Source organism: Podospora pseudoanserina, chromosome 1 (assembly GCF_035222485.1).
Source record: "Podospora pseudoanserina strain CBS 124.78 chromosome 1, whole genome shotgun sequence".
NCBI classification, from domain to species: domain Eukaryota; kingdom Fungi; phylum Ascomycota; class Sordariomycetes; order Sordariales; family Podosporaceae; genus Podospora; species Podospora pseudoanserina.
In genome coordinates this window covers 5,681,163-5,701,396 of record NC_085920.1, presented here as the reverse complement: position 1 = coordinate 5,701,396, position 20,234 = coordinate 5,681,163, and the positions used below count along the sequence as shown (strand labels likewise).

At 52.3% G+C, this 20,234-nt stretch overlaps 9 protein-coding genes across 9 annotated transcripts; 4 read left to right on the top strand and 5 right to left on the bottom strand.

The window, feature by feature from the left end:
• Positions 1 to 1,828: 1,828 nt before the first annotated feature.
• On the top strand, positions 1,829 to 2,869 carry QC764_116330 (uncharacterized protein; the record flags this gene model as incomplete). The annotated part of the gene is made up of 1 exon (XM_062942879.1): positions 1,829 to 2,869. The coding sequence occupies one exon, from the start codon at positions 1,829 to 1,831 to the stop codon at positions 2,867 to 2,869; it is 1,041 nt and encodes a 346-aa protein (XP_062805902.1).
• A 16-nt stretch (positions 2,870 to 2,885) lies between these two features.
• QC764_116320 (uncharacterized protein) lies at positions 2,886 to 4,022 on the bottom strand (the record flags this gene model as incomplete). The annotated part of the gene is made up of 3 exons (XM_062942878.1): positions 2,886 to 3,328; positions 3,383 to 3,669; positions 3,735 to 4,022. The coding sequence occupies 3 exons, from the start codon at positions 4,020 to 4,022 to the stop codon at positions 3,058 to 3,060; spliced, it is 846 nt and encodes a 281-aa protein (XP_062805901.1). The 3' UTR covers positions 2,886 to 3,057.
• Positions 4,023 to 4,068: 46 nt separating this feature from the next.
• Positions 4,069 to 4,430, bottom strand: QC764_0019080 (uncharacterized protein; the record flags this gene model as incomplete). Its single annotated transcript, XM_062940030.1, has 2 exons — positions 4,368 to 4,430; positions 4,069 to 4,232 (listed from the first exon to the last, which is right to left on the bottom strand). The coding sequence occupies exons 1-2, from the start codon at positions 4,402 to 4,404 to the stop codon at positions 4,069 to 4,071; spliced, it is 201 nt and encodes a 66-aa protein (XP_062805900.1). The 5' UTR covers positions 4,405 to 4,430.
• QC764_116310 (uncharacterized protein) lies at positions 4,419 to 6,606 on the top strand. The gene is made up of 2 exons (XM_062942877.1): positions 4,419 to 5,655; positions 5,713 to 6,606. Exons 1-2 carry the CDS (start codon positions 5,265 to 5,267, stop codon positions 6,456 to 6,458), a joined length of 1,137 nt encoding a protein of 378 aa, XP_062805899.1. The 5' UTR covers positions 4,419 to 5,264; the 3' UTR covers positions 6,459 to 6,606.
• Positions 6,607 to 8,536: 1,930 nt separating this feature from the next.
• Positions 8,537 to 10,748, top strand: QC764_116300 (uncharacterized protein). Its single transcript, XM_062942876.1, has 2 exons — positions 8,537 to 9,775; positions 9,828 to 10,748. The coding sequence occupies exons 1-2, from the start codon at positions 9,514 to 9,516 to the stop codon at positions 10,445 to 10,447; spliced, it is 882 nt and encodes a 293-aa protein (XP_062805898.1). The 5' UTR covers positions 8,537 to 9,513; the 3' UTR covers positions 10,448 to 10,748.
• Positions 10,749 to 11,811: 1,063 nt separating this feature from the next.
• On the bottom strand, positions 11,812 to 15,692 carry QC764_116290 (uncharacterized protein; the record flags this gene model as incomplete). The annotated part of the gene is made up of 5 exons (XM_062942875.1): positions 11,812 to 12,149; positions 12,227 to 12,975; positions 13,027 to 14,048; positions 14,102 to 15,618; positions 15,689 to 15,692. The coding sequence occupies 4 exons, from the start codon at positions 15,690 to 15,692 to the stop codon at positions 12,477 to 12,479; spliced, it is 3,042 nt and encodes a 1,013-aa protein (XP_062805897.1). The 3' UTR covers positions 11,812 to 12,149; positions 12,227 to 12,476.
• A 34-nt stretch (positions 15,693 to 15,726) lies between these two features.
• On the bottom strand, positions 15,727 to 16,261 carry QC764_0019040 (uncharacterized protein; the record flags this gene model as incomplete). Its single annotated transcript, XM_062940029.1, has 2 exons — positions 16,046 to 16,261; positions 15,727 to 15,918 (listed from the first exon to the last, which is right to left on the bottom strand). Exons 1-2 carry the CDS (start codon positions 16,127 to 16,129, stop codon positions 15,727 to 15,729), a joined length of 276 nt encoding a protein of 91 aa, XP_062805896.1. The 5' UTR covers positions 16,130 to 16,261.
• Positions 16,262 to 16,720: 459 nt separating this feature from the next.
• Positions 16,721 to 19,827, top strand: QC764_116280 (uncharacterized protein). Its single transcript, XM_062942874.1, has 4 exons — positions 16,721 to 17,085; positions 17,141 to 17,459; positions 17,520 to 18,333; positions 18,403 to 19,827. Exons 1-4 carry the CDS (start codon positions 17,019 to 17,021, stop codon positions 18,520 to 18,522), a joined length of 1,320 nt encoding a protein of 439 aa, XP_062805895.1. The 5' UTR covers positions 16,721 to 17,018; the 3' UTR covers positions 18,523 to 19,827.
• Positions 17,510 to 19,945, bottom strand: QC764_116275 (uncharacterized protein). Its single transcript, XM_062942873.1, has 3 exons — positions 18,757 to 19,945; positions 17,874 to 18,699; positions 17,510 to 17,778 (listed from the first exon to the last, which is right to left on the bottom strand). Exons 1-2 carry the CDS (start codon positions 19,827 to 19,829, stop codon positions 18,543 to 18,545), a joined length of 1,230 nt encoding a protein of 409 aa, XP_062805894.1. The 5' UTR covers positions 19,830 to 19,945; the 3' UTR covers positions 17,510 to 17,778; positions 17,874 to 18,542.
• Positions 19,946 to 20,234: the final 289 nt, after the last annotated feature.

Sequence of the window (20,234 nt, the reverse complement as noted above, 5' to 3'; positions counted from 1 at the left end):
CACATCAAATTTTGTGTTTCTTCCAGCTGATCATGCAAAAGAGCCCATGAAAGAATTAGAACTTTAACTTTCAACTGAAACTGTGTGGTCATATCAGGCCCAAAAAGCCCTTGATCTTGCAGAATTCTTCGATAAGATTTGTGAAGAGTATGTCGAGAGCGGGGGGAACCTCTACATCTCAAAATCCTCGACTGTGGCCAATCCGTCTACCCGTTGAATCGCCAGAACTTGACGGGGCTGGTCGATTTGGCTTGTCTTGAAGTGGTGATGATTGATAACAATTACAAGCTGCATGAGGACCAAGACGTCTTCTAGCTCTGCACCGACAACAGCTGTAAAGTTGTGTTTTCAGCTTTCGGTCCAACATCATGTCCACACCTTCGCAAGCTCAAAGTGTCTTACTACTGCAAGGGCGCACACGAACTTCTCTGCGAGTTTGCCAAACACCCGTCTATCTCCTGTAATTTGGCATTCTATGTTGCTACCCTAGACGGGGTCTTTGATCCAGCCATGCTGCTGTGCACTAGCGAAGAACATCCGGAGCTACCCATCAAGCTAAGGATAATGGGGGTGGATCTAAACCGCCAATGGTACACATACGATCGGTCTGCTAAGGAGATACTCAAGGATCTGGTACTGTCTAACGGTGGTTCGTTGGAGGCGCTTGTTCTGAATATTTCAGACCAAGATGCAGACTAGGTCGAGGAAGAGGATGCGATCCTACCACAGGACTTGATAGAGTCTATTTCGTCTGTTACCAAGCTCACACAGCTAGCGGTCGACAATGTGTCCCAGTATGAACAAGATCTTGAGGCGTTGGCAGAGAAATTGGCATTTGCTTGTCCAACCCTACAGCATGTCCGCTTGAACTACGAAGCCTTCAAAGTACGGCGATACGGAGCGGGACTCTGGGACGTGAGCGTGGAACTTAAATAGAGGACCAGAGACCAGAAGGCCCTGAGTTGTTGGAATTTTCGTATTTTCGTGTGTCTGCGTTGGTGAATTGAGCTACATCAAGTGGATATCCATATTTCAATGAGAGACTTTTCAATACCAGATTGAATGAAGAGAGTTACCAAGCTTAAAATGCCGAGCCGTCTGTTCTCCACCGAAAAACGTAAATGACTTGAACGCGCGTTCCAGACTCATCCTACTTACTGACCCGCACGAGCTGCAAGATCTTCGCAGGGAGAAGACATTCAGGGAGTCAGGTGTGTCAGGTTGAGAATTTCAGGATCAAAAGTCGATGGAAACAAGAGGGAACAAAGCTTATTCGCGGTTCGGCTCCACATCAACGTCATGTATCGGCGCCGAGATGCCGCGTTTGAGCACACCGATCGGCGGTCATGCCGGGGCCGGAGGTGGGGCATTTCTCGGCGCAGGCAACACCCGCCGTTTGACAGCTCACCGTGGCTGAACTTGCGGAGTTAGGCCCTCAGCACAGGCAACATATCGGGGAAAGCATCCTGCCGTTATGAAACGGCATTGCGAACATCGGTGAACGATGCTGTCCCGACGGTCACGGAGCCAGATTCGAGTGCCGGAACGGGGGTGTTGGGAGATATTCACCGGCCTATTGGCCATACCACCACTATCATGACGTCGAAGATCATCGCTTGTGTGGCTGTCGGTACGGATAGTGGGATAGTAGACGTCTTGGACTCGGAGCAAAAGCTCCTGTGCCAGAATCAGGTTCGAGTGCTGACTTACATCAACACATGTTTGATCAACACCACGGCCACATAAAAGCCGGCCGGTGAATGAACCTCATGCACCACTCTTACTGTGACTGAACAGACCCAAAATCAAACTACAAAACATACTCAAAATGAACCCCTCGGCAGCAAGAGCTTGCCGCTTCGCCTCAAGGCAAGCCCGCCTCTCCCAAAACATCACCCACTCCAAACCACCAACCCGCCTCACCTGCACACCAACCACCACCCGCCTCCTCCACACCTCTCCACCCCTCCTCACAAAAGTAAAACCCCAAAACCCGGACCCCACCCAAAACAAAACCTCACCACGCGTCTCCCCCTCCGAAAACATCGGCCGCCAACGCTTCTCCGATTTCGATCTTGGCGGCAAAGTCTACATCGTCACCGGCGGCGCCCAAGGCCTAGGCCTCACCCTCGCCGAGGCCCTTGTCGAAGCAGGCGGGAAAGTGTACTGCCTGGACCGACACCCCTCCCCCTCTGACCCAGAGCAATGGGAGCAAGCCAACTCCCGCGTCGTCCCCACCTGGGGCGGCTCCCTCCACTACTGCCAGCAAGATGTCGCCGATAATGACTCCCTCAACTCCCTCATTGCGAAGATTGCGGATGATAATCAGCGGTTGGACGGGGTGGTGGCTGCTGCGGGGATTCAGCAGATCACTCCGGCGATGGAGTACACCCCCGAGGACGTCGCCAAGATGTTAGAGGTGAATTACACTGGTGTGTTCATGACCGCTTCCGCAGCAGCGAGGCAGATGTTCAAGCACAAGACAAAGGGGGCGAGTATTTGTCTTATTGCCAGTATGAGCGGGCTGATTGCCAACAAAGGCTTGCTCAGTCCGGTGTATAATTCCAGCAAAGCCGGTGTGATTCAGTTGGCGAGGAACCTGGCCATGGAATGGAGCCCTACGAGGCCGGATGGCAGTGGGGGGATCAGAGTGAATTGTATTTCTCCTGGCCATATCCTTACGCCGATGGTGCTCAAGAACTTTGAGGAGGTGCCCGGGCTGAGGGAGAAGTGGGAGGCGGAGAACATGATGGGAAGGCTGGCGGAGACGAGCGAATTCAAGGCTGCGGTGCTGTTTTTGATGGGTAAGGGGAGCAGTTTCATGACGGGTGGGAATCTTGTTATTGATGGGGGTCATACGGCTTGGTAGTTGGGAACAGGGATATGGTGCCTGTGTGCATCAAATAAAGATTAATTGTTGTCTGCTACATATAGAAAGCGAGCCTTTTTCCTATTTCAAAACTTTAAGTGCATCCAATGTTCTCCATACTAAATATACCGCTCGGTATCACGGCGAGATGTGTAATACCAAAGATCGTACAGTATCGTTTGTCAGCCTCAAGCAGCCTGTCCAGAGGTGGTAGCCTGCGCCGAACTGTTCTCTTCCGCTTCAACAGCTGATCGCGGGACAGAGTCACGCCCCAAGACCTTGATGCCAAACTCGAACGAGATACCACCTATTGGGACAATCGGGACAGGAACACGCGCACGATAGGCGCCGTTGTGAGACGAGAGTTCAGGCCTTGACCACGGAAGGGATCGCATGAATGCCACGAACTGTCTTTTGGTCCACATAAAGTTGAGATAAACAAGGACGGTGTGTGAGGTGCTAAAGTGGTGAATGTCAGGCATTGATCAACGACAATCATAGAAAGGCACTTACCAGACACCCAGAAAGAAAAACAAGCCAGTGTAAACGAGGACAAAGAAGCGTTTAACCCAGGCCAGACATTCTGGATCGGCAGGATACCACTGCTGCCCATCCCAACGCTGGCATTGATGGCTGCCACCGTCTCTCTCCATTATATCGTTGAGTGCCATGAAGAAGAGAAATATAGGGAAGGCGCCCATGAGATGTAGCAGACTACCGAGGAATGGAGGTCCTATCAGTCGGCGGCGGAAATGAAACACGAGAAAGTTGGCCAGTCCCCAAATGACAGTCAGAATTCCCTATAGCCTTGGTCAGTATGTCCACGAAGGTTGAAACAATAGAGACAAGGCAAAGTGATACGTACAACCGTCGTTGCGGTCGAGGCTAATTCACGCACGACATAAGGAGGCCACCACGACTTGGGCGGATTGTGGACGAGGGGCCCATACACCAAAGCCAGCCCAACAGCGCCAAAAGAAGTGACTACACTGCCCAGGTGAGCCACAGCAGCGAGCTTGAGCTCGGTAGGGCCTCGAAGGTTGAGTTGGTCCTCATTCTGAGTCTGCTGTGTTTCTGCGTCCGTGGCACGCGCTGGAGTGCCGCCTTCGGTGTTGCTTTCCCGCAGGAGTGGGGTGGTCTCATTAGCAGCCATAATTGTTGAATACAAAGGTGTGAAAGAAACAAACTATCGGAACAGTTCAAAGAGGGGAAGAGATGTCGTCAAGTTTGACTTGGTTGCCTAGCTGAGGTGGCCTCATGGTTTGGGTGGGACTTGGGATGCTTGGCATCTTGCACAAGTTCCCAACCGCAGCTATCACCTTGGCATACAGTACCTTAGGTGACACAAAGATCTGTGTGACTCCTTTGGGACTCTGCAAGATAATATCTTGGGGTCCACGGGGCCGGCTGATGGGTCTTCCGTGTCAGATTGAAGACGAAAAGATCATTGGTTGCCTGCCACTTGAGATTGTGCGTTCCGACTGTTCGGTGCGCTTACTAAATGGCAGTTTTCCCCGCAATGCCAGGTGGGCCATGGCCTAACCACACGGCCGACTTTTCTTTATTTTCACCCACAACAGACCCAAGCTGCGATCGAAAATTGCTTGTTTCTGATGTCAGAACAATCTGTCTCAGGAAGAACTGGGCGGCAAATTCACTTTTCTGCCCCTTTTCATAGGGCTGGATGGCTGCCTCTTTGTGCAACGGTACATTCTTGCAAATCTCCAACTCGGATTCACCAGACCCTGTCTGCCTTATTGATACATTGCTCGGATTGTGCGGCTCTTTGTACCTGCAGTCATCTCGCCATCGAGACTCCGAGTATTAGACGCGCGGGTGTCTGCTCCAATTATGCCGCCAAGCCCAACTCGGATTACACCGACTCTGCAAGGTCCTGACGACTGAGATCGAGTCCGAGACAGGTGATGCGGAGCAACTTATCTTCCATCTTCAAAGGCTGCCCTGTCCAGGGTTGAGAAAGTGACACAGGCAGCTAGCAGTCCTTCCTGCTGCTTCACTGGTGCATTGTCAAGTCGCTGCCGTCGACGTTCGACAAACCCTAACAAGGCATTAACTTGCTTCAGCCCTGTGTCTCCTCTTCGCCTTCATCAATGCTGCCTGTCAGACCAACCCCAATGTCCCGGCAAATCTGGCAGCGTGACACGACCTTTCGCTTGGTTTCTTGGGGGCCGCCGGTCTCTCAAGGGCCTTGGCGAATGTCTTATTTGGGCATAACAATCTCGCGCTACTACGCGCGCAGACCGACGACGAGCCAACAGCTCTTCATTAGACCAATACTATTGCTGTGTCTGCAGGCCAGGAACATTCTGGGCCCCTGGCCCCTTGCTGCGCCGCTCCCACGCGGTGCTACATAGCGGCGTGCAAGCGAACAAGGATGAAACCATCATCAGCCATGGAGCAGCATCAGTGCTTTCTCTTAAGAATATGGCCCTGTCTCTTGTTGCACCTCCTTGCACTTTTCTCACCAATCTCCCCAGCATCTTTCAGCAACTCCAACATGAGGTTACACATGGCAGTCGCCTGCATGGGCCTTGTGCAGTTATCGTGGGCCGCCAAAAAGTGCTACTACCCCAACGGTGTTGAGGCCACGACCGACACGCCATGTCACCCCGAAGCAGAGGACAGCATGTGCTGTTTTAAAGGGGGGTCGTATGGGCGGGCCTGTCTGTCGAACAAGATGTGCCAGGCTCCGGATGGGAAGATTATCAGGGGGACATGCACTGATCGAAACTGGAATTCGCCAGAGTGCGCCTCTTTTTGCATGAGTTCGTTCATCCTGGTGTGTTATTTTGGACGGGTAAGGGCTAACACCGAAGGAATAGATGTCGGCGGCGGGGGAGCAAACCTGATATCATGCTCCAATGTCACAGACAAAGACACGTCGTTTTGTTGCGAGAAGACAGAGACGGGGAGGTGCTGCGATGATGGGATAGGGCGATTCGAGGTTATGCCGCCGAGGCCGGTCACGTTGGCTCTCTGGGATTCCAGCAACGGGGTTTACACGCCTTTGGCTCAGGTTTCGAGTTCGAGTTCCACTTCGACGACAACTAAACCCTCAACGCCGTCCTTCGAACCTAGTCCGACCACGGCGACAAACGCCAGTGGCCCAAAGGAGACTGGATCGGGCGACAACGGCTCGCCGGGTGGCTCAACGAGAGATGGCTCAACAGGGGCCTCAGGCCAAGACCCAGCACCTTCGTCCTCATCATCAGGAGGCGGGCTTCCCGTAGCAGCGCAGGTCGGTATTGGCGTGGGCGCAGCTAGTGTTGTCGTAATGGTCTCAGTTATTGCATGGCTGATGTGGAAACTCCACAAGACCAAGAGGGCTTTGGTCGAGCCGGTGGCACCTTTTCTCGATCCGTCACAGCAGCAACCCTCTCCGTATCTTCAGGAATGGCACAAGCAGCAGCAGCAGCAGCAACAATACCAGAACGCGACGGAACTGCGAAGTGGACGTGATTGGGATCAGGCACATCATGGAGCAGCGACACCTGGGTCAGCGGAACTGGCACATTACGGCCCGCAGGTGTCTGCTGAGTTGCCGGGGGTGTCGAATCGATATGCTTGAGGCTAAACCGGGGGTATCATTTATTATCACCTAATTACACGGTTCTTTAACATTCTTGCACAACCTTACAATAGACTACCAAATCTCTTTCACCTCCCACCGCCCTGCCTCTGAGACCAATAGTCATGATGCGACAGCACCACCCACCCATCTTTATCTGCCCCCTCCAACGGGGCGATGTTTAATTCGGTATCGTCACCATCGGAGGGAAGCCTAACAATATTGGGCATGCGCAATTCTTTCAGGTTTTTCTCCTGATAAGCCACTTTGATACGTTCGAGAATAGCGCCGAGAGAAAGTGGGCCGTTGGTGGGGAGAAGGGCTGTATACAAAGCCTCGAGGAAGAGAAGCTGCCAGTTGTTGCTTTTGAAAATATCCTTGTCGCTGGCGGCGAGGACTAGGTTGGTTCCGCTTGAGTTGCGAACGGGTTGGTTGGGAGGTTGATAAGTTGCATTAAAGATTTGGAGGGTATCGAAGGGGGCTTGGACGAAGCGGGTTTGGAGATTGGGGTCCCAGAGGAGGGAGTTTCGGGTTGGGTTCTGGGAGTTGTAGAGACGGAGGTTGTTGGAGGTATCTTTGCCAGTGACTCCATCGTATATGATGATCACGAGTTCTTTGTGGTTTTTTGGGTTGATGTTGAGGAGGAAGTTGTTGGTCATGAGCCAGCTGAAGAAGGCCCTGTCGATGGTTTCGGCTGGGTTGGTGGGTTGCTGGAATTCGTAGGAGTAGACAACGAAGTTGTAGGTGTCGCGGAAGAGGTCCTCGAGGTTGCGCATTATCTTTGTGCGGTTGATGGCTTGGGGGTGGTCGTTTTTCCAGGAGAGGAGGAGGACACGGACAGCTTGGTATCTAGAGACAAATCTTTGGCTGTCAGGGGTTGTTCCTCTGGGGGAGGTCGCCATTGAGTCTAGGTTCGGGATGTCGTCAGCCTCTTCTTCCCAGTTGGCTAGACTTTGGAGCCAGTTGGTTATCTCGGCACGGCCAGGAGCGGGTTTTGAAGGTGATCGAGTGGTGTTTGTCGCTAAATTGCAAAGGTCCCGCGCGGAATTGGTGATGCTGGCGCAGGCTTCGGGTATGGCGTTGGACTCTTCGAGCTTTTCGTAAAGCTCGTATGCTTTGTTCATGAGGTTTCGACCCGGCGGTTGTACCGAAGTTGATTGTGCCATCATGATCTGTAGCAGCGAGGACTGAATCTGAGAATGTATAAGGAAGAGTCCAGAGGTAAGGCCTTGTTTGAGGATATATTCTGTGTTTCCCATTCACTCGCCCATCGAGTTGCTCTCAAGGCTTTGGTCACCAGGTCCACCAAGGCAGAGGATTTGGGTTGCTCTTTTCTGAAGTTGGTGAGTTCGGATGAATGCTCACAAATCAACAACTACTTCTGAGGCTTCCTTCTGCTCTGTACCCGAGTGGCTGGGCCACATGACGGGACGATGATTTGATGTTGAATCAGGAGGATGATTGTAGGCAAGGAAAATTGTCGACATGTTGGGTGGCTCTATCTTGGACATGGCTTTTTTTAGGGGGGAAATCAGGTTAACCTCAGAGAAAAGTTTTGCGTCTGAAGCCTTGACACCCACGCTGTGATACTTTCCTTCAGCCTCATGACTTTGTGGCAATGGTGGCGAACAACATGTGTGTTTGTCAGTATGTGAAGTTTATTTCCCAGCCCATGGTATCGAACAAGTTCCAAACAGTGATTACTTTTGATATTTTGGTTGCATTTCACTCTGAGGTCAAGACAACAGAGGCAAGACGCTTTTAATTCCGAATATGCTATGTCTTTCACTACATCTCATGATTAACTTTCACAACCGGGCTGGCTCGAAATAGCGTTGACGTGTGGTCTGAGGCGCAAGAATAAGTGGACTCATCCGTCCCACTTCTCAATTTGAGTTTCCCATTTTGGCATGCCGAGGGCTTTTTCACCAATCAAAGCCAACCTCCCTCGTGCAAGTCACAAGGAGATCCCACACTTCAACGCAAATCCCAACCGTTCCAAAATACACTGGGGACCATTCGCCTATTGGCATCAAAAAGCTTACGCTCCTTCACTGTGATTGATGCGCTTCGGACTACGAGTGTAACCAACGCGATGCCAAGAGCTCCACCACACGACCGTTTGTACCCTTGTCTCCCAACACTCTTGCTCTTGTCTTTCTGACTCCCTCGCATCCTTCTTCCTGGCTTTGACGTTGGACCCTCCAATCTTTCTCGTGTCTCAAGTGCATTCTTCAATGGGCGGCACGATATTAACTTCACGTTTCTCGAACAATCCTGGCGCTGAGCACTATGCGCGCATATCCACGCCATGAGACTGGAATATATTGCCCTCCTCGCCTAGCCTCGCCAGTGACGTAACCCTACTCGGGTCGATGTTTCCCTGGTCCACGTCGGCACTCGAGACCGCAATACCGCATCCCGTCACTATGAAAACAAACAATCTTGGACAGCTCGATCCAGAATGAAACGACGGTCCAGACGGCGGCATGGCAATCGGGCCTCTTTTGCAAAACAGTCAAAAATCTCTCGGCGGCTGATCGTCCCGAATCCATGTCGCATGACAGAGCCCCCTGACAATCGGTTCACAGATTCCGGGTTCGCTGTTGTGGGGTGCATAACTACAGTGACATTGCAATGGTTAAATGCAACCAATACACCCTATTGGCCCAACTAATTTGGGGATAACACCTCTTTGAGAAGCCGGACGCCACTATCCGCGCCTTGCCTGGGTTGATGGACAAGCCAATATCAAATGGGCCAGCTCAAGTGACCTTCGGTTCCCGGGCCGCTGGATTTGGCGATGGACACATGGAACAGGAATCCCACTTCAGGTGCCGGAAATGGAACCTCCACGAAGGACAAGACCACCAAGGACTGACGTATCACTCTACTGCCGCTGCCACCTGCCCGGTTTGGGCTGTGGGCTGGCGGACATAAGAGGAGGCTGTCTCCAGGCGTGGTTCTCGGGCTCTCTTTTCTCTTCAAGCTGTGTCAAGTTGGCCAAAGAAACCACCAAACCAGTTTCGTCCAAACACCATCCTCAACCATCACCATGAAGGGACTCTTGAGCGTTGCCGCCCTTTCGCTGGCTGTCAGCGAGGTTTCGGCCCACTACATCTTCCAGCAGCTCTCGACCGGCAGCACCAAGCACGGCGTGTTCCAGTACATCCGTCAAAATACCAACTATAATAGCCCTGTGACCGACCTCAGCTCCAACGACCTCAGGTGTAACGAGGGTGGTGCCAGCGGTGCCAACACTCAGACCGTGACCGTCCGTGCTGGTGACTCTTTCACCTTCCACTTGGACACTCCTGGTATGTCATCCTAATCAGCCAAACCATTCATGCTTAGTCTAACACCCCATAGTCTACCACCAGGGTCCTGTCTCCGTTTACCTCAGCAAGGCCCCAGGCTCAGCTTCCAGCTACGACGGCAGCGGCACCTGGTTCAAGATCAAGGACTGGGGCCCGACCTTCCCCGGCGGCCAGTGGACTCTCGCTGGTTCCTACACTGCTCAGCTTCCCAGCTGCATCACCGACGGAGAGTACCTTCTCCGCATCCAGTCCCTCGGTATCCACAACCCATACCCCGCCGGTACTCCCCAGTTTTACATCTCCTGCGCCCAGATCAAGGTCACTGGTGGCGGCAGCGTGAACCCATCCGGTGTTGCTATCCCCGGTGCCTTCAAGGCCACCGACCCCGGCTACACCGCCAACATCTACAGCAACTTCAACTCCTACACCGTCCCCGGCCCATCCGTCTTCTCTTGCGGCTCCAACGGCGGTGGCAGCTCCCCCGTTGAGCCCCAGCCCCAGCCCACCACCACTCTCGTCACCTCTACCCGTGCTCCCGTCGCCACCCAGCCCGCTGGCTGCGCCGTTGCCAAGTGGGGACAGTGCGGTGGTAACGGGTGGACTGGCTGCACCACTTGCGCTGCTGGCTCTACCTGCAACACCCAGAACGCTTATTACCACCAATGCGTCTAAGTCTGCGGTGAGATGGCGATGATGTGAGAGAGATACCAAAGAATAGAGAAGGGGAGGCATTGAGTGACAATACTTGCATAAAGACGGGGTTGCATAAAGGGGGTTTGGTTGGGAATTACTTTGGCTGTATATATTCACTTCTAAATATGTCCCATTGAGGAATTGTTGGCTATGCGTGACCTTCGGCTGGTTGTTAAACTATCTTGTAAACTGGAAACATAGGGGCTGTGTTAATTTGACTATCCAATCGCTCTGATTTCCTCTGCATCCAAATCATCAAACGAGCTTGAACCCGCTCGACACGCCTCTCTGAAACATACACTCAGGATCATGCTTCCCACTGACAGCCTTCAACCCCTCAAGCCTCTCGCTACCGTATTTACCGTCTGTATTCCATTGTCTAAAGTTGGCATGCTTCCATAACATCGTTTCCAAGGTCCTTTGTCATCGAGAGGGAGACACCGTATCTATCAATATTCCCGCTCAACCCTACCCCCAATCTTCCCATTACCACCACCGACCCTAATACAGCTCACCTCAACAACTACGCTCTGTTGTATCCCTTCCCCTCCATACAAATCTCCCCCACCCCCATGATCAATCTTATTGCACCCTTGAAGATGAGAACCAGACTCAGCATCAACCCCCACACAACCGATCCCTCCCACCCGGCGCCACCACGCTCCCCTCCTCAATCGAGAAATTCCCAAAACTAACTTTGAGGTAGACTGGTCCGAAGTTGGTTAGGGGTGTGTCCCAGGCGTGTCGCATTACGCCTTCGCTTACTTGGTTGAGGGGGTCGATCGATTAGCTCCTGGGGCGTTTGAAGGATGGGAAAGGGTAGCGAGGGGAGCATACGAGAGGAGCAGACGCCCGTGTATACTGCGGTGAATATCCGGGCGATGGTGACGGATACTTCGCATTGTCGGGGTCAATCACTGTACTGGGGATGAAGGTCGGTTGGTTGGTAGACAAGGTGCTTGCCATCACCGAGACCGAACTGGCGTTTTGACCGATGCACCACCATGATCCGAGCAAGAAGAAACGTCAAAGAGGTGACGCATAATATGATGCCAACCACCTGTGCAGCAGTGAGAAGGAGATGGGCGGGTTGACAAGATTTGTAGGTATGCCACTGTTCGGATCTGCCACAGGGATATTCGACAGCTTTGTGCTTGGTGGTATACCTTCCATCCTTGGCCAAGTTTGTAGTCGAAAACGAAGCAATTGTAGACAAAGCTCACTGCTACATATACAAGCTTTGGTCTCTGCTCATGACATCGCCTATGATATTACTAAACAAAAATGCTGCGAGTTGCTGTGGGATGTCAACGATGCTCTGATAAGAGACTGTGTCTCGGTGTCCTCCTGTCAAGTCCGGCCCTGTCTTTGACCGCCGCCAACCACAACGCACGAAATGCATTGGTAACACAACCTCCCAGCCACTGCCAGTGAATCCGGAAGTCTCAGACATACTCGTCCAAGTGAACGATCTCATAGGTATCTCGCCAGCGGAGATCCCCGAGGTAGCATTCCATACCTAGAGTCTGAGTTGGATGATGCCTTTGGCGGGGGAGATGTAGAATTAACGTGGAAAGTGAAGCTTGACGACTTTTCTATGGTCCGTGAAAAAGTATTGTTTCCCTGTGTGTGTCAATGAAGGGCAGAAACCGCTCGAGTTGTGTTTCAGATGGGCCAGTTGCTACTGATCATAAGTACTCAGCCAACGGAGTTCTGAAGCCAAGTGTAATAAGACCGGTTCCTCTTTCTTCCACTTACTATAGAGTGATGAAAAGGTGTGAAGACCAGAGCAAAGATTAAATTCCCAGGGCAGCCTGAGCCATCCCATCCCATCCATCCCTACATTCAAGCATAAAAACGCCGCTATGTCTCTAAGAGATCCCACCTATACCCCAAACCCTGACTTTAAGTCTCATCATCATGAAAAGAAATGACTCGCAAAATGGTATAATCAAACCGAGAGGATGACCACACTCCAGGTATCACCTAAAAAACTCCAAACCATCGCCTATACCGCCCCTTGTGGCCCATCCTTTCCAATCTTGCACACCCCCTCCAAAACCTTCAACCACTTCCCTGGCTTCGCAATATGTGTATTCCTCAAATGCTGTCTGAAATTATCAGCCCTGTAGAAATGCTTCTCCCGATCGCACTCCCCAAACTTGTGAACTCTTTCCATGTGGGAGATGAGTTCTGCTTCGTCTCTCTCAATACTTTCTGCATCTGCCTTCATTGAAGTTTCCCCTGTAGATGGTAACGTTTCGTCTTTTATCGCCGAGGTCTTTCGAGCAAAGCCACCGCCACAGAACCCGCACACATCCCACACCGCCCCATTAGGGAATATTTCCATATGAAAGGCTAGCAGCGGATGCGTGAGAGCTTTGCAGGACCATGATTCAGACTTTAGATGGATGGCATTGATGTGTCTTTCGGCTTCGGTGGGTGACTTGAAGCGTTTCTTGCACTGCGCGTTGGTGCATAGATGGGGCTTTTCGGCTTCATGTGCACTGGTGCGCGGTTAGAAGTTGGCTTGTCACATGCAAAGCTGAGATACTCACGATAACTCCTCGTATGTTCGGAAGTGGCGTGGCCCTCGTGGGCAACATTCGCACACGAACTTCAAAATCTCTTCTGGCTCGAGTCCCTCCCCTTCACTGACAACCATATCCAGATCAACCTCACCAATTACAGCTGAATATCGCGGATTGGTCAGGATGGAAGGCTCATATAAGCTTGTGTGTGCCGTCGATAACGTCTGAGCCAGACTGTCGGAGCTAAGATTGGACGAGAAGATGGTAGAAGGCTGTGCTGAAAATCTGCTATCGATGGAGTTCCTTTGTAAGTAGATGCGAGAGGATCGTGTCGATGTTGTGAAAGCGCTGTCATTTGGTGAGATGGGGGACGGCATGGAATGCAGAGACGCCGATCCAACAGACGGAGTCTTCTTGTGGCCAGATACCTCCAGATGCTGGCCTTGGCATTTGACTTGTTGTTCGACAAAGTCAAGACTGCCGATCTGCAACAGCTTTCTCAGAAATTGATATGAAGTCCGGATTCCATTACTGGCCCACTGATCCACCTCGAAAGCCACACGGGCAGATGAATGGGCAAGTTCGGGGACTGAAGTCTCAGGAATGACCGAGTTATCTGTCAACGCATATTGAAGGCGTCCACCAATGAGTGGGTCATACTTCGCCGAGGCAGCCGTGAACAATAACGCTGCTAAATGCAGATACTGTGTAGTCGATAGATCTTCGGCCGGCACGTCATCCGTTGGCTTGAATCGTAACTGCTTCTCAATAGCAATTAATGCATGACGGACATAGCTTTGAATGCATAGGCTGTAGAAGGTTGACAGCCACCACCTTCGGTCTCTCATGTTCTCCTTGTTAAACATGACAGCAGAAAGCTCATCGACGTACGCCGTAACCTGACGGTAGAGATTGCGAATGCAGTCGACCTGGCAGTCACCACTGCTGCAGTCGTCATGAGCCGTGGGGACCAAGAGCTGTGCTGAGTGGAGTCGAAGTCCTTCCAGACAGTGTCTCAAACACACCATGGAGAGGAAGACTACCGACGTCTGTACAACCCTGTTAGCTCTGATATGTCTCATTTAGACGTCAATCAACCTACCTGGCCAACCTCGGACTCGTAGATGCAGGCTGTCTCCAGCATCCCCATGAAGTTCTCCCAAGACTTGATTTCGAGCAACGACCCCAGCAGAGCGTTGTTCTCGGACAGCTCCCAGGCAATGATGGCAATTAGCTCGGCATAGGTCACAGGGTTCCCATCACAGGGCGTATTCTGTTGGTGTAGAGAGTCCCTGTCACGGTAACGACCTGCATCAATGAATGCATAAAAGGAGGCTTTCAGCCCAAAATCACAGATTGACAGCTTGTCCGATGCCCCTTCAAAGACGGCTTTCATATCTGCCAACCGCTGACTTTCGGCTGATAGTAGGCATCTTTCAGCAAGATCTACTGAACGGCAACGGCGGCTGCTGTTGCTTGAAGCTAGATGACATTCCAGGCTCTGAAGGGGACAAAGAAGCTGCGTAGGAAGGGAATCGCCAAGAGGTCCACGGCGACATCCTATCAAAGGCCACAATGGTGCGTCTTCCCCCAGGTTGGGCATGGCAACGCTTTCCAATTGCAGGCAACACCGACATGGGGTGCCAGGGTCACACTTGCGACGCAGGACTTTGCATCTCCAACAAGCGCCACCCACTGTCTCCAACTCTCTCATACCCCGTCGGCCGTTCTCTGTGAGCGGTCCACGTCTCCCACCCTTGGCAACGGAAGCCTTGAGGGTCGAGACATGCTTGCTGATCGAGTCAGTGATACGCTCGCTGCGGCTCGGATGACGTGATAGCGCTTGGTGAGGTTTGGCAACTATGGAGTCGGGCTGTGGTTGCTGTAATGGTGCTTCTTGGATAGGTGCAACAGCTGCCCTTACATCAAAGTGTGGGGGCTGAGGCGACTGAAAGTGAGATAGTGAAAATGAAGATTCGCCAGGAAGGCAGCTGACGGCGTTTAGCTCCACAGAAGCGCGGGGGGGTGAAGTGGATAAACGCCCAGACGAAGGCCGCGGCCCGGATGGAAGTTGGGTGGGTTCGAAGCGTGAAATCAGTACTTCTTGACTACGGACGTTGTGGTTGTACTCCAACCCCAGCTCAATAGCCAGTGTATGCAAGATGACAGCCTTGGCCGGGTCGACATTCTTGAATCGAATCTCGTCTCCGCACCATCCCTTTGACAGCAGGGACAGTTGCTTGCGAAGACGCTCCCTGGCAAGGTCGTGTGACCCATCTTCAGGAGGCCTGTGGTTGATGTTGGGCAAGGGCGGGTTAAAGGGAGGAAAGTAACCTTCGTCTTCGGCAAAGAGGTAGTCATAGGGAAGCCCGTTCGGTGGATGATAATTCGGGTTCACTTCGAACGAGTGGAGCTGCTGGGGGTCGATATGATTGATGGGTGAGTTGAAGTCAATGGCCCACGACATTTCATCGAAGTCCATGTCGAGGTCCATTGGGTCACCCACAGCGTCCATACCGATAGGTCCACCATGGACCGAAAGATGACCAAAGCCTAGCCCGACATCACTTGTCTGGACACCCATCCCGAGCGGGAGATTGGACGCATAGTGGTGACCGTCTGGACGAAATGAAACGCGAAGGGATTAGCATGATTGCACTCCCTTAATGTAATCTAACGAGAGACTTACCCATTGCCCGCACAGCGATACGTCGTCAAATTAAGGTATTACCAACGGTGAGACAGATCGTACACAACGTGGCGATTGTCGCAAGCACGCGTCAACCGTGGAGTGTGCTGTGGGGTTGGTGGGCGGAACGGAGAAGCGTGGACGGCCTGCTGAAGCCACTGCCGCCGGTAGGTCCGTCCGGTTCTCCCTTCCGTGACGGGTGGCTCCAGGTCAACAACTACCCCATTCACCTGAGGAGACTAATTAGAAGACAAGTTGTTGGGATTACTTTTGGGTTGTGATGTCATGTGCTCAAACGGAGGTCCCGGGTGGTCATTGGGTGAGTGGAGGGGAATTGGATGAAGAAAACTTTCCAACCTGCAACGAAAACGTTTGACGAAACCCGCCGGCGTCCTCAGCCGACAGAGAAAACAGCAGCCCCAGGCATCTCAGCCTGTGCATGTGCGGTCCGCCGTCTGGGCGGGCAGGCCGCCAACTAGGCCCGTCGAGCCTGCCCAATCCCACCCGCAAAATCCTCGGTGAGCGGTGGGGGTGGGACGACTCCGTTTCCCGTTCGAGGTTAGCGGCGCTCCTATTGATGGGAAGACACGGAGGAATCTTGTCTACGGCCCTGTCCTGACCCCAAACTGCCGCAACAGAGCATTGCTTGGCTGGTGCATGGCTGCGGCACCAAGCATTCTGTCCCAGTCCCTTTCACGAGGACCGCTGCCTGCCACGTGCCGGTTCACAGGGTCACAAACAGAGCAGCAGGGATGCTGACATAATTCTACCAGAGCCTGGAAGGCACTGACCACATGTTAGTGTTGTGGTCTTGGTTCTGTTTTCTCCCCTTGCTACTACACAAGTCTCCATGACACGATCCATATCAGAAAAATGACAATGTTGACATAGTGAGAAGCCAGAGGTATTCTTATTATAAGTAAAAGTTTGATATCTACTACTGGAATTTGATCTCGCTCCGGTCCAGTCGACAGAACTTGAAGACTTGTCGAAGCAGAATAGCCAGGGCCCGATGATTTCCTGAATCCAGCGTATCACTCAAAGTTCTCCCTAAGCATTTGCAGTTGAAGTGGAGAACATTAGTACCATCATCTGATTTCTATTATCAGTTCTTGAATCTCCAAGCAAAAAGCTAGCTACGGGAAGGATGTGACGGAGACAACTGCCGTCGTAAATCTCCCCCGCACTGCACGTCAGCTTCCAAACTCCAAATGTGAAACCGGACCCTGCGGCGGGGGTGGTGTAGGATTGATTAGACTCTTTCCTGAATATTTATTTTCATGGAGAAAGACCATGCGGACATTACGATTTCTCAAAGCGACCCCCAGCCATGGAACCCCAGGAAACAGGAGCACCCTACAAAAGACTTGTATCACCTCATGATCCTCCCCTTAGGAGTAAGCAGTGCTATGTTACAACACCACCACCCCTAATTTCTAACACCAGTCCCAGTCCTTATCGTCGGTGCTGGCCTGGGAGGATGCGCCGCAGCCATTGCCCTCCACCACCACGGTCACGAAGTAGTCGCAGTCCTAGACAAAGTCCGCAACTTCACCCGCCTCGGCGACTCCCTCGGGCTAGGAGAAAATGCCTACAAACTCCTCGCCCGATGGGGCTGCAACATCAAAGAAATTCAAGAAATCGGCAACCAGGCCCCCACCATGAAAATCAGACGTTGGCACGACGGGAAAGTTCTTGCTGAGCAACCCCTGATGGACATGGCAGGATATATCGGTCACCGCGGTGACTACCACGACATCTTCCTCAAATGGTTTTCCCCCCTCCCTCTTTCCTCTACCAACCTAACATATACTAACCTTACCCCCTTCAGGGTCCGCGAAAGAAGCATCCCCATCCTCATGTCCTCCGACGTAACCTCCTACACTGACGCAACACCACCAACCCTAGCCCTCTCCACTGGCGAGTCCCTCTCCGCCGACCTCATAGTCGCAGCAGACGGCATCAAATCCCTCGCCCGCCCCCTCGTCCTCTCCCACCACGACGACCCCATCTCCAGCGGCTACGCCTGTTTCCGCGCTTACTTCTCCCCTTCCGAGGAAATGAAAGCAGACCCAGCCCGCAACGCGTTCCTCTCCCAAGACAGCGTCAACTTTTGGATCGGGCCCGATACCCACGTTGTTCAGAACACACTCCGAGGAGGGGGGGAGTTCAACTGGATACTTACTCACAAAGACGACGGGGACATTCCCGAGTCGTGGTTTCAGCCGGGGGATATGGACGAAGTCCGGAAGTTGGTGGCAGATATTGATCCTGATATCAGGTATGCGATCATGTCTACGGACAGGTGTCTAGACTGGAAGATCTGCTACCGGAAGCCGTTGTCTACGTGGGTGTCACCAAAGTCGCATCGGATTGTCTTGCTGGGGGACAGCTGTCATGCTCATCTGCCGACGTCGGCACAAGGGGCTAGTCAGGCGACGGAGAGTGCGGGTGTTTTGGCGGTTTGTCTGGGTTTGGTAGGGAGGGACGAAGTCGAGGTTGCTACCAGGGCCTACGAGAAGCTCCGCTTCCCGAGGGTGAGGGTAAGTCAAACCCATGGGGAGGATTTGCGAGATCGATGGCACAATGTTCTCAAGAATGTGGATGATGATGTGGATATTGATCCAGAAATGGTGAAAATTAAGGTATGTGTCATATATGTCCTATTATCTACCTGCCTATACATCGCAAGCTCTGTACTCATCTCTCCACAGAACCGACCGTTATACGCATTCGACGCAGAAAAAGATGCCGTTGAGAAATGGGATGGGGTGGCGTCGAGAATCCGGCGGGAGTTGATGACGGGCCAGATAGAGCCTCTCTGCGATGAATGAGCCCAGCGACTTCAAGACCCTCAATAGGGATCCCTGTACACAAAGTTGACCTTCTCCCAGGACGGTCGATCGCCGTTCAGGGCAGCAAACCTCCACATTGGTATAAAGGTTGCTCGGTTTTCGTACATCAGGGCCTCTGACCTAGGATAACCCGCATAGGAGCACTGACACCCCCTACAAACAGCGTTAGCAAATCATTGGCCATGGACCTGTCATGCATGATATCTTGCCTACCTTTTTAGGAGCCCGAATTCCTGTTGCACAGACTTTGATTCATAACAGGTCACTGCTCGTCCAGCAGACCAGGTCCCATGTGTCGGTTTGCAATCCATTTCCCAGGGGTGAACGACCCGAAGACGAGACACCTTGGCGAGCATCTCCTGGGTAAAGGCAATATTGGCTTCTGTGAGATGCTTTTTCAGATGACGCTCAACCCATAGGTTGCTGCTACTTCCAAAACCTCTCTGGCAGTTGCCGCCACTGCATCCATTGCATATGAATTGGCAAGTCATGAGATTGAAGGCCCAGCTATGCACGTTGTACGATTCCGCCTCACTGTCGTTACACTTTCTGCATGACATGGGCAAGTCCTGGGTAAGCTCCGCATGAACTTCCTTGCAGCTGGAAGAAAAGGCCCAGGTGGGGGTTTGGAGGAGGATTCGCTGTAGAAGAAAAGGAGCTTTCTGAGCCAATTCGGCATAGGCCTTGACTTCTGTGTCGATGGTGCTTTTGAAGAACCTGCACACACGGCGAAGATTGGTGAGTGTTGGTATGTCGAGGTCAGATGAGATGATCTGGAAGATGAGCTCGTTTGGAAGCCTGGAGAATAGCCCAAGAGGGGTTCGCCGGGTGGTGCGGGCTTTGGGCGTGACAAGAGTCACGGCCGCAGAGACTTTCTTGGTTTTGTTCCGTCTTCTCGTTGCCCGGTCTTGACGTCTAGCTTTGCGTCTGTTCTGCTCGTCCTTCTCGGGCTTTTCTGTCTGTTGCCGCCGAGGCCTCAGCGAGTAGCGCGGTTCCAGCCTCATTCTCCTACAACCATTCCAAGGCAGTAATTGTTTTCTTGGAGTTGTGCCGGTCCTCTTCTGCCGCTTCATCGGTCTTGTTGGTGCCATGGTAACTTGTTGTTCACTTAGACGCTTTACTGTTGGTAGCGGTCGAGGCCTGAGCAAATGTGCCTTACGCGTAGTGGTGGGCCTTCGTATCTGTGTATTCGGACCTGGATATATGCATATGATACCTGACGGTAGACGTCGCCGTGGGGCCCTTCCTCCAGTTGACTTCCGGGAAGTTTGCTTTGTTCGGGCCATAGTGCGAAAGGGGCGAAGTTGACAGAAAAAGTTGGGTCCAATACATATATTCCAGGCCTTCAGTCAAGGTTAAGGACGAGATTAGGTTTGAGCGGGGTGCCTGAATTTTGTGTGCAAGAAACCTTGATCTTAAATAGTTGGGTCCGCACAGGCAGCGGCAGGCAGCAGCGCAGCACTAACGACATCTTATGGATGACATAAAACGCCATGCCTAACAAGTCCACCACCAACTCCACCATTCAACTTCACCATTCAATGTTACTACGTTGCAATGGAAGACAGGACTCTCCGTCATGTGATTTTACGCAGTCACGCTGAGGACAACCTCAAGCTCAAAGCCCCCATGAACGATATGGAATTAAGTAAGCACGGAATGAGGGGACCTCCAAAAAGTCTCAAATACGT

Bases quoted from the DNA above. Each gene is read 5' to 3' on its own strand.
- QC764_116275 (XM_062942873.1), bottom strand. From the start codon at position 19,829: ATGGCCCGAACAAAGCAAACTTCCCGGAAGTCAACTGGAGGAAGGGCC. The intron at 18,700-18,756 runs GTAGGCAAGATA...TAACGCTGTTTG, and splicing joins GAATTCGGGCTCCTAAAAAG to TAGGGGGTGTCAGTGCTCCT.
- QC764_116280 (XM_062942874.1), top strand. From the start codon at position 17,019: ATGGAACCCCAGGAAACAGGAGCACCCTACAAAAGACTTGTATCACCT. The intron at 17,086-17,140 runs GTAAGCAGTGCT...CACCAGTCCCAG, and splicing joins TCATGATCCTCCCCTTAGGA to TCCTTATCGTCGGTGCTGGC. The intron at 18,334-18,402 runs GTATGTGTCATA...ATCTCTCCACAG, and splicing joins CAGAAATGGTGAAAATTAAG to AACCGACCGTTATACGCATT.
- QC764_116300 (XM_062942876.1), top strand. From the start codon at position 9,514: ATGAAGGGACTCTTGAGCGTTGCCGCCCTTTCGCTGGCTGTCAGCGAG. The intron at 9,776-9,827 runs GTATGTCATCCT...AACACCCCATAG, and splicing joins CTTCCACTTGGACACTCCTG to TCTACCACCAGGGTCCTGTC.
- QC764_116310 (XM_062942877.1), top strand. From the start codon at position 5,265: ATGAAACCATCATCAGCCATGGAGCAGCATCAGTGCTTTCTCTTAAGA. The intron at 5,656-5,712 runs GTTCGTTCATCC...CCGAAGGAATAG, and splicing joins GTGCGCCTCTTTTTGCATGA to ATGTCGGCGGCGGGGGAGCA.